We start from the raw sequence: 12,112 nt of genomic DNA, 5'->3' as shown, positions 1-12,112 counted from the left end.
ACAGGAAAGACCGAAAAAAATATGTATCATACTATAAAAAGAACAATTGCGGGTATAGGAGAGGGAGCTGGGGAGGGATAGCCTGGGGAGAAATACCAAATGTGGGTGAAGGGGAGGAAGGCAGCAAAACATACTGCCATGTGTGTACCTATGCAACTATCTTGCATGTTCTGCACATGTACCCCAAAACCTAAAATGCAATTTTTTTAAAAAAGGAGAAAAGCTTTTAAAACGTTTAAGAAAAAACTATTTGAAAAAGGGGAATTTCATTGACATAATTTTTTGGAAATAGAACATTCAGTCATTAGAGTTGAAAGCTGAATAAATGAATACATGATTGAATGAAAAAAAAAAAAAAGAACAATTGCTAAGGTGTGCCAAGAAACCAGTCTAACTTGGGACAAGGTACTGCCCTCTGCCCTGCTGAGAATTCAGATTGCTCTCCAAAGTAGGCTCCAATTGAGCCCTTTTGAAATTAAATTGCCAAATTAAAAAGTAACCTCTGTTCAAGAGTTAGCTTCTGACAGGTTGGCCTTCCCCATGGACATGCCACTTCACCCTTTCCAGGACAGAAAGCAAGTCCTTCTCAAGACTTGGAGGGAAATTGGACTGGATCATCAACTGTTCCTCAATGGGTAGGACCCTGTGAGGTCCTCCTGACCACTCATTTATCAAGTTGGCTGGGGTTAAACTCTGGGTACATTATACACAGGTAAAGATTGCCCCTCCCCAGCTCAATTTATGAGGCAATCAAGCTAAATGGACCTGTGAACCAACTGAAAACTTGAAGCTGCTATTTAAGAAAAACTGCAAATAAGTAAAGCCTTCTATTATTTAATTATAAGATTCTTGCTAATCCCCATAACAATATATGGGCTTATAGTGTCTCCCGAAACCAATCTTTTCCTATAATGGGCACAGCATCATATACAGATAGCCTACAACAGGATGCTTGTGGGGTTTATGGGCTGCTACCTATATCTAGCATTTCTGGATTACCTTGGTGGGTCTCACCTCTACAAGGAAATGACCGAGTACATTTACAAAGCTTAATGAAAAACTAATTACAAGAAAATGAGGTCTCTGGTGTTCTAACATAAGAAAATATAAGGTTATGGCCTGTCATTAATGTAATCCTCCAAAACCCAGGTCAAAGAAAACCTTTTACTATAAATCAGACTATTCAACAAACTTCTGAATATGCTGCTCCTGTCCTGAATGAGATTCGCTTGGCTACCTCCAAAGTTTTGGCTATTAGCAGTCACTATACTGAGGAGTTTCTATTTAGTTTGAAATGATTTTCTTTGGATGACACCCACCACCAGCTACTTAAATAATTGACACTTTATGTTAGGAACAAAAAAAAATAACTCTAATGATCATTGCCCAAATATTACTAGGAATATGGGCTGGATGCCCCCACAACAATGTCAACATAATCTAGTGCTACAACAAACTGACTGGTCCCCACTGATTTGACACAGAAGCTAGGAATTCGAGGACTAGCCCCAAATGGAACTAAATGGCTATGTGACACTGATCTTTGGCCCTGAATACCTTATTGGATGGATAAAATGACACACCTTGGGTTTCCCCTGGATCCAGTTTCATTTGGAAAACACAGACAGCCTGCAGATTTCCAGTATGTGTTATACCAATGGCCCAGGTTGGTTTCCACTGTTATTACCATCTCCTATCCATTTCTGTTCTCCAAGTTAGTTTAGAAAATGTTATCTGGCACACCAGGACCCTAACAAAATATATGCAGCATATGCTAAAGGATGCTTTCAGAGGCATCTCTTTAGTAACCTTTGAAATGACCATGATGAGAAAGGCAGTCTTGCAGAACTGCATGACCCTCTATGTCCTCACAGCTACACAAAGGGGAACCTATGCCATAATCAAAACCAAAGGTCTTACATACATCCCAGACAATACAGGAACTTTTAAAGATACTTGCAGCAAATTGATGCCATGTCCAACCTGATGTTGCTAAACCAATAGTTATTTTCTTGTTGCAAGTCATTATTCTCTTGGTGGAAAACAATTACTAATAATTCTAGCTTTGATTACAGGAATAGGCATACTCCTTTGTTGTGGATTATATTGGTGCTGCACTATATATATAAGATTTCAAAATCATGTCTCTCAGAAGATCCTAACACGTTGTTCAATGATATTGCAAAGAATTGCTTCTGTAAGCCTCAGAACCTATGAATATTTTCAACTGTAGGTATATAAGTGCCATTCCCTGGACCCCTAGCAATGCCCCTTACCAGCAGGAAATAGTTATAATGAGTTAACCCACCAATTCCTCAAGATTGAGAAATGGAACAATGATATTGAGGATGTTATAACTGAGCCCTTATTTTAAGTATCAGGTTGTTTTACTTATTCTCCTTTTTCTTTGTTCTTTTCCTCATCCATGCATGCTTGTTGGTACATAATCATTTCTGTAGAGAGTAATCATTAGCAATTGATTAACATATCCTGAACCCTGGACCTGCCCTCAAGATTGATGAACCTGTTTCTATTTTAAAGAACAATGATCCTTGAGTCATACAGACTTCCTTCATGGCATCCAAAAGTTTGACTGGGACTGATGAGATCTAGTGTTCAAGGGGCACAAACAACTTTGACGATCGAGATATCCCACTTCCCGCATTCCTATCTTATTCATAAAATCCTTCAATTATGTTCAAAGGCAGATCAGATTTGAGAGACTGTCTCTTCCGCCCTCTTGCTTTAGCTAAATCAAATAACCCTTCCTTTGCTCCTAAGCACTGATGTGTCAGGGTTTGGCTTACTATATATTGAATATATGAACCTATATTTGGGGACTTGATAACAGAAACTACTTGCTATTGCCACAAGTAGCTATAAATTAACCTAACAATACTGCACCAGACAAGATAACTCAAGCCCTATAGATTAACAATATATAGCCAATCACTAACCAATATTATTTCTATAAACCAAAGAGAATTGCTGACAAGCAATTTTGTATCAGCCCACTCTCTGTCCCCCTTTTTGCCTTTAAACATCTGCTTGTACATGGGAAACCAAAGCAAAAATGTACAAATGGGATCATATCTAGTTAAAAAGCTTCTCCATAGCAAAGGAAACAACAAAGTGAAAAGACAACTTATAGAATGGGAAAAAAACATCTGCAAACTACCTATCTGATAAGGGATTAATAAATTTGTATGTTCTTCATCACAAGAACATCTATATGCTTATGAAAATAACTGTTAATTGTGAGCCATCATCGAGACCTGAGATAAGGCTCTAAGTATGGATTTGCAGCCTACTTGCATTAACTCTGAAACTGCCTTGCTGCTCACACCCTCTCTCTACCAGAGTCTACAGTCCAAACATTGGGACAAATGACCTATATAATTTGACAGCCAAGGGTAATGAGAAATTGGCAATATTATTCCTCTTAAAAATTCATATTGCACCCTTATGTCTTTGGAGGATACCCTTGTTCCCTCTATCATTTCTGTGATCAGTCCATACCTTAGAGGATGTAAAATAAGATGTGACGTGATTATGGACAGCAAGCCCCACCACCAAGATGTCTGCTACTCACCTTCTTTCTGTGGCTCTATTAGTCCATTCTCACACTGCTAAAAAAGGCACTATCTGAAATTGGATAATTTATAAACAAAATAGGTTTAATTGACTCACACTTCTGCATGGCTGGGGAGGCCCCAGGAAACTTACAATCATGGCATAAGCTGAGTGGGAAGCAAGGCACATCTTACACATAGCAGGACAGAGAGAGAGAGAGTGCAGAGGAAACTGCCACTTTTAAAACCATCAGATCTCATGAGAACTCCCTCACTGTCATGAGAACAGCATGGGGAAACTGCCCCCGTGGGCCAATGACTCCCACCAGGTCCCTCCCTCAACACGTGGGGATTACAATTTGAGATGGAATTTAAGTGGGGATACAGAGACAAACCATATCACTGGGCCCCTGGCCCTTCAAAATCTCATGTCCTTCTCACATTGCAAAACTAATTGTGCCTTCCCAATGGTCCACCAAAGTCTTAAGTGTTTCCAGCATTTATTCAAAAGTCCAAGACAAGGCAAGTCATTCAAAAGTCATCTGAGACAAGGCAAGTCACTTTTGCCTATGAGCCTGTAAAATCAAAAGCAAGCTACTTACTTCCAAGATACAATAGGGGTACAGGGATTGGGTAAATTTTCCCATTCCAAGTGGAAAAAAATTGGCCAAAACAAAGGGGCCAGAGGCCCCATGCAAGTCTGAAACCTGGCTAGGCAGTCATTCTTAAAGCTCCAAAATCTTCTTTTACACCATGTCTCACATTCAGAGCATGCTGATGCAACAGGTGGGCTTCCACGGCCTTGGGCAGCTCTGCTACTGTGACTCTTCAGGGTGCAGCTCTGCAGCTGCTTTCACAGGCTGGAATTGAGTGCCTACAGCTTTTCCAGGTGCACAGTGGAAGCTGATGATGGATCTATCCTTCTGAGGTCTGGACGATGATAGCCCTCCTCTCACAGCTCCACTAGGCAGTGCCCCAGTGTGCAGGGACTCTGTGTGCAGGCTCCAAACCCACATTTCCCCTTTGTATTGCCCCAGTAGTTTCTCCATGAGGGATACACCCTTGCAGCAGACTTCTGCCTGGACATCCAGTCATTTCTGTATATCCTCTGAAGTTTAGGCAGAGGCTGCCAAAGCTCAACTCTTGCCTTCTGTGCTCCCACAGGCCCAACACCACATGGAAGACCCCAAGGCTTGCATTGTCTGAAGCAACTGCCTGAGCTATACCTTGGCCCCTTTTAGCCACATGCAGGACACCATGCCCTGAAGCTGCACAGAGCGACAGGGCCCTGGGCCTGGATCATGAAAGCATTTTTCCCTCTTAGGCCTCTGGGCCTGTAATAGGAAGGGCTGCCATGAAGATCCCTGACATGCACTGGAGACATTTTCCCCATTGTCTTGGCTATTAACATGTGGCTCCTTGTTACATATGTAAATTTGTACAGTCAGTTTGAATTTCTCCCCAGAAAATGGGTTTTTGTTTTCTACCTCAGCCTGGACATCATTGTTCATATCACTATCAGCATTTTGGCCAAGACCATTCAACAAGTCTCTAGGAAGTTCCAAACTTTCTGACATCTTTCTATCATCTTCTGAGCCCTCCAGAGTGTTCTAACCTCTGCCTGTTACCCAGTTCCAAAGTTGCTTCCATATTTTCAGGATATCTTTATAGCAGTACCCCACTCTGCCTGCACCAGTAATCTATATTAGTCCATTATCATGCTGCTATAAAGATACTACCTGATACTGAGTAATTTATAATTAAAAGAGGTTTAATTGACTCACAGTTTTGCATTGCTGAGGAAGCCTCTGGAAAGTTACAATCATGGTTGAAGGCAAAGGGGAAGCAAGGCATATCTTACATGCAGCAGGAAAGAAAGAAAGTTCAAGTGAACTTTCTTGAACTTTTAAGAAAAAGTTAATGTGTCACTTTTAAAACCATGACATCTTGTGAGAACTTCCTAGCATGAGACTAGTACTGGGGAAACTGCTCCCATCTTCACTATCATGAGAACAGCATGGGAGAAACTGCTCCCATGATCCACTTGCTCCCACCATGTCTGTTCCTCAACACATGGGGATTACAATTCACGATTAGACTTGGGTGGGGACACAAAGCCAAATCATATCACTGCTCTTCCACACTCTTCATTGGATAAAATGGGTGATTTGACAAACAGTAAAGAAACATTGGGGCCACTGCTAGACTAGAACTCTCCATGAGAGAATCACAGTCTCCTACCACAAGTGACAGAGTCATCCATTTGAAATCCATCTAGAATAAAACATGCAATGAAGGTAGTTAAGTTTGAAGCACACAGACTCAATCATAAAAGAACTATCAGGAGTGCATTGAGGATAAGTGATGATTTCCATTGCTCTATATGCTAGTTTCTGGATGAAATGAAGCTGATTCTCTTCTTGAACATTAAATTGTCTTTCATATCACACCTGCCCTGTACCAACTGACTAAAAAATTCAGTGTGGAGACTTACAGATCACATACGAGAATTGCTGGTCTACATAATACAAAGAGGTGTCTATTAACCAGTAAACAATTATTTGTGATTTATGTGCAGCAAACTGGTAAGAGATGGAGGAAGGAAGACCATCTTCATGAGAAGTCACATAATTACAGTGAAGATGGAAACAATCAGACACAGATAGCACCAGTTATTCAGAAAATTGACCAAGGAACAAGAGTTTGGGAGATGGACTAGGGTGCTAAATAAAATGTATTTTAATCCTACCAGGAAAGTCAATCCAAGCACCAGCTGTACTACTACAGTGACATACTGTTACCCCATTGCACAAGGATGAGAGACCAACACTTTATAAAGAAATGCCACCTAAAATGCAGAAACACAGTACTTAAGACAATCCTAAAGTGGGGGTCAGACCATCAGAGAAGAGATATAAAGCCTAAACTCCTCATCCCATCTATGAAGAGAGGTGTGGCAGCCTCCTGAGAAAAAGCTTTGTTCTAGCTCATACTGTAGCCTCACCTTTTAAAAAACAATTTACTTAAACTAATTTTCCAAGAGAAGTTGAACAAGGAGTATTTGCTCTGTGAAGTTGCATGGAGAAACTTGACCTTGCCAGAGGAAAAGGCTGTCCCAGGAACACTTGGCACAAGAGAGAGGTAGTTTGTGCTGCTATGGAATCATAGCAGCTATTTTCTGCTTCTCTCTACATATCTTTGCTCTCACTAAAGCAGGGAGAGGCCATGAGAAATTATATGACCCAGCAACCTAATTATACCACATTTCATTGAAAACGTGATGGTGGTTCCACAGTTACAGTTGAGCATCAACCCTGAGATTGAATTCTGTTTCGGTATCATCTTGGGCAAGGGCTTTATATTTAGGATCACAGATTCCTCATGGGTACAATAACTAAAAGAATTCCTACCTCACAAAATTATGAAGATTCCCAAGAACACTGGAAATCATCTAGTCTGGTTAGGACACATCAAATCATCTACCTCTCTGGTGATAGAGCTAAGACTGGCTTCCTGGGTACCTTTATTAACCAGTGCTCACTGTGGCTATGCTCCTCAACCATGGGCCTCACACAGAGCATTGATGCACCATGTTGCCCAAAGGCATTTCACGTTTGTAGTTGGGAGTTGACACCACTTCCCTTTCCACAGATACCTCCAACAATATGTTCCTTTGCTTTCCTAGCCCACTTTTGTTGCTTCTTCCTCACTATATTCCTTCCCAAAGGAGAAGAATGTGCTAAGCACCAGCATGGTGTGCAGTGTGGGAGACACAGACAGACATGGGAACCTCCTAACTCTGCAGACCTCACAGCTCAATAAGGAAGACTGAAGGGTACTATCTGTGGTACCACCTGCTTAGCCTCCCACCACCAGTCCTGGAACTAGCATTCCCCTTTTATGGGGGACTGCTCCACACAAACACAGACTCCAGGTTTGTGGTTCCAGGAGAGATTTATGTCACTACATGTCCTGCCTTTCTCACCACACTTGACTGGCCCAGGGGTCAGATAGTTGTGATCTCTGCCCCAGTGCTTTGTGTCCCTGACTTAAGCTTCGGCACCTAAGGACCAGCCTGATTTTATTTTGGGAGATCGAGACAGAAGGAAAATCTTTTTTCTTGATCCTCAAGTGTCCCATGAGGGATTTTTCTTTTTTTCTTTTCCTTTTGGAGACTGAATCTCTCACTCCTGACATCCAGGCTAGAATGCAGTGGTGGGATCACGGCTCACTGCAGACTCAACTTCCTTGGCTCAGGCAATTGTCCCATCTCAGTTTCCTGAGTAGCTGGGACTACAAATGTGTGGCACCATGCCAATTTTTTTTTAATTTTTTTTTTTTTTTGTAAATACTGGGTTTTGCCATGTTGCCCAGGCTGGACTTGAACTTCTGGACTCCAGTAATCTGCCTGCCTAGGCCTGCCAAAGTTCTGAGATTACAGAGGTAATCTGCCACCCCTGGCCAATGAGAGATTTTAAATTTCACTCTTCAGAAGTAATAAAAGGAGAAGGATATATATATATATATATATGTATATATGTGTGTGTGTGTGTGTGTGTACACACACACATTTGGTGCATTAAGCAAAAGGAAGAAAGTGTAATGACCCTGAACTATGTAAACCTCTCCTTTTTCGAGAAAAAGTTTAGATAGTTCAGGGTCATTACACTTCCCACGGAGACGGTGTGTTCTAGATTGCACTCCAATGCCATAAGCCTACAGGGCTTATGCAGCTTATAACCTGCGGTTATCTAGCACTTCGTTTGACTAGCTAATTTGATTAGTCATGAGAGGCTGCTTCTGTAACAAATGTTCCAAATTTCTGGTAGCTTTTAAAGTGAATTTTAATTTTTTGTTTTTATCAAGGTCCAGTGCAGGTTGGTGTGACAGTGATGAGGGGACACTCTACATATGTTATCCAAAGTTCCAGGCTACTTCACAGCAGATATATATTTTAGGGTCTGTTCATCTTCTTCACTCTAGACATGGATTGAACAGGGTGTGTCCTATAAACTAGAACTTATTCAGGCAGACATCAGTTATTTTCATATTCCAGTAGCCAGAAATCAGTACATGACCTCATCAAATCACAAGTGTAGCTCGAAAAACATGGTTATTTTGTGGACCAAGATGAAAATAAATAAGCTTTGAAGATGTCAATATGTCATAGTGAGTTTCTCTAATTGGAAGATTTGAAAAGTACTAGCAAGTTCATTTTGCTACAGACCTAAGCTTGTTCTTCAGTGAGCCGAGTCCTGTGTCTACTAATTGGTTTTAAATTCAGCAGGGAAGACATGGGGATTAGTTACTGAGTACCCAAAAACCATGAACATAGAGGGCTTTTCAACGTAAATTTTAAAAACAGAGTCTTCAGTCTGGTGTTGAAGCTTTGATCCTCAAACAAATCTGAAATCACATTCCCGATAATGTGGAGGAATTTCTCCTGCAGAGAGAATTCAGCTTCAGAGTACAGCAGACATGGATGAACGTTTAAAGGAAGCTGACATCTACCTAGAAGATAGATCCACTAAAGTCTTTCAATGCCAGAGAAATGCTACACTTTGGGCATTTGGAATTGTTCCTACTCTACCTGGGAGCTCTATACCTTTATCTCCAAAGGATATGATCACTCCCTAATTAACACAGTCCACCTCCTGTTCATAGGAGAATCCTACTGGTAACCCAGACACAGCTGTGAATTAGATCCATGCTCATTACCTAGGTTAATCCAGTCCTTGATTTCAATCGCGAAAGGTCAAACGTTTTCCAAATATTTAAGGAAAGTGAGGAAGAGATCATGATGCACAAATAAAACTAATTCTGGAAGAGGAAAAAAAAGGATATAATACAGGAAACAGAAGAAAACGTGACCAGAAAATATTCTCAGAGTTTAAGAAAGACAAGAGGTTTATAAAATGAGAACAAGCCGTCATAGAGGGGAACAACCAGGAGAGAGGCGAAAGTCCTTGGACACTAGAAAAGTTACTGAAGAATTGACATCGCGCAGAAGTCAGGCAGTGCCCAATTCCCTGGGTTGCCACAGAACTCAGCCTGTGTCCCCCACCACCACCACCACTCTGAAGGTAGGCGCTGCTCCGCACCGCCCCCGCCCTCCCGAGGGCGCGCGCCCCTCACCTCCTAACGGTTCCCAGCGCCCACTTCCGCTCCCCTCGCAAACTCTGCGACTACCGCCACTGCCTGGTCTGGAGGAGCCCGCCCTCCGCCAACAGCCGCTCTCACCCATCATGGCGGTGCTCCGAGGCCTCCGCCGCCGGCGCCACTGCAGATACCGAGGCCGCTGCCCCCCCCGGAACCAGCGCCAACGCACCGCTTTACCCTGCCTGCTCCCCGCCCCGGCGCTGCCCGCCCTGGGCCCGCTGTCGCAAGTGCGACACAACTACCACCCCAGCAGCGAGGCCGCCATCAACAGCCATGTCAACCTGCAGCTCCACGTCTCCTACGTGTACCTGTCCATGGCCTTCTACTTCAACCGGGACGACGCTGCCCTGGAGCACTCTGACCGCTACTTCCTGCGCCAGTCACACGAGAAGAGGGAGCACGCTCAGGAGCTGATGAGGCTGCAGAACCTGCGCGGTGGCCGCATCTCCCTTCAAGACATCAGGAAGACGGAGAGCGCAGGCTGGGAGAGCAGGCTCGAGGCCATGGAGTACGCCTTCCACCTGGAGAAGAGCGTCAACAAGAGCCTCGTGGAGCTGCACCAGCTGGCCATGGAGAAGGGCGACCCCCAGCTGTGCAACTTCCTGAAGAGCCGCTTCCTCAACCAGCAGGCCAAGACCGTGAAAGAGGTGGGTGGCTACCTGAGCAACCTGCGCAAGATGTGGTCCCTGGAACCCGGCCTGGCAGAGTACCTGTTTGACAGGCTCACTCAGGGCAGGAGAGAGAGAGAGACCTGAGCCCAGACGGGCCCCACAATCAGAGGGTGCCTTCCCTGGATCTGGCCTCCAGGCGGGGCGTGCATGTTGCCGTTTAAGAACGTTTTCTTCAGTTTTTTTTCCTCTCAGTTTTACCGTTGTTGGTAATAAAGTTATCTGTTCTCAAAGCAATACAGGTGTCCAGTTGATGTGTGCCTGCAACACTCTCACCATTTAGGAATCAGGGCAAATCCCCATACAGGTTTAAAGTAGGTATCCAGCAGTCTCCACACCCAGCTCTGCCCCATCTGCATGCAGCTCAGGATCTGTGGGGGTGAAGGGGAAAGGTATTCTATGGGCCCCTGGAAAACATATTCGCCTTCCCCTTATAAACTCTGAGGGCATGTGGGATGGCATGGGGTGAGGTGGGGTGAGATGGGTGGGATGGGTGAGGTGTGCAGTCTTGGGCCATGCTATTTGTGGGTGCATTGCATGGTAAGGTGTAAAGCATGGTATGGAATTCATCATAGTTGTTGCCTCTGGAGAAGAAGGGAGGGGAATGACATTGGGCAGAGATTAAAATAATACAGTCTTTAACTTAACATGAAAAGTTTTCTTTTTAAAATATGCAAGTGCTAAGGATTCTTGCTTCTGGGCAGCAAGATGGTGGCTCTGGAGAACAGTATGGCAGAGTATCTCTTTGGCAAGTTCACTGTGAGTGACAGATAATGGGACTGAGCCTTAGGCTGGTTTCCCAACAGATAAGGGGCGATTTCCTGCATATTGCCCTTAAGATTCCTCCACTCATAGTTTTGCCTTCCATTGTACCATTTCTTCCATTAAAGCTGGTTTAAAAAAAAAAGCAGCTCAGAAGAAGGACTGAAAAACATAAGGTCAAACCTGAAGGCCAAATTTGTGATATTGTATATAAAGTAGAATAAATGTCCCCAAATGTCAAGGCAGTGACTGTCTGCTTTGAAGAATGTAAAAGGGTGGGGGAATAGTTGAAGGTGTAGACCAGGTAGAGTCATTGTACCTGGTCTAGGTGGGAGACTAGTGCAGCTTGAGCTGTGATGGTGGCTGCAGAAGTGAAGAGAGGAATACAGGTTCCAGATGGATTTGTGAAAAGGAAAGACAAACTTTGCTCATGGGCACGAGGTGAGGAATGGAAGAGGGAGAATATATGTAGGCTCTGAAGTTTGGATTTGAGCACCTGGGGTGATGACGGTGTTATCATCACCCTGAGGATGTTTGCAGGGGTCCCCTGGGGTAGAGAAGCGGGAAATGCATGCCATGTAAAATCAGATTTTTATTAGACATCCAAGTGGAAATGTGAATCAAGAAGCTGGAAAAATGTCACGTTTGGAAGTATACATATGGGGGACTTTTATAGATAGTATTGAAGTCATGTGATTGGATGAGCTCAGAAAGGCATATAAGGTAGAGTATGACATATCCAGTCCCAAGCGCAGGACAGCTAACATTTAGAGGCTGGTTGAGGAGTTTGAACACCCACAGAATTGCTGGTTCCACCTTGACCTTTGTCTGCCCCAAGTTTATTTCCTTATTCCCAATGTCTGCCCCAAGCTCATTTCAAAATCATCCTTTTCCTGAGAAGCTCAATGTGGCCTCTGGTTTCTCCTTTCAAGATATAGAGAAGAGCTTGCC

General features: G+C 43.4%; 1 protein-coding gene across 1 annotated transcript; it reads left to right on the top strand.

Annotated features, from left to right (window-relative positions):
• The first annotated feature begins 8,292 nt into the window (after positions 1-8,292).
• FTHL18 (ferritin heavy chain like 18) lies at positions 8,293-10,758 on the top strand. The gene is given in 2 exon segments (XM_002762777.6): positions 8,293-10,576; positions 10,579-10,758. Coding segments are annotated over 2 exon segments (1,164 nt in total). The 5' UTR covers positions 8,293-9,487; the 3' UTR covers positions 10,654-10,758.
• The last annotated feature ends 1,354 nt before the right edge of the window (positions 10,759-12,112 follow it).

The sequence above is a fragment of the Callithrix jacchus genome, chromosome X (assembly GCF_049354715.1).
Source record: "Callithrix jacchus isolate 240 chromosome X, calJac240_pri, whole genome shotgun sequence".
NCBI classification, from domain to species: Eukaryota; Metazoa; Chordata; class Mammalia; order Primates; family Cebidae; genus Callithrix; species Callithrix jacchus.
The sequence above is the reverse complement of the archived record's forward strand: the minus strand, read 5'-3'. Positions and strand labels throughout refer to the sequence as shown.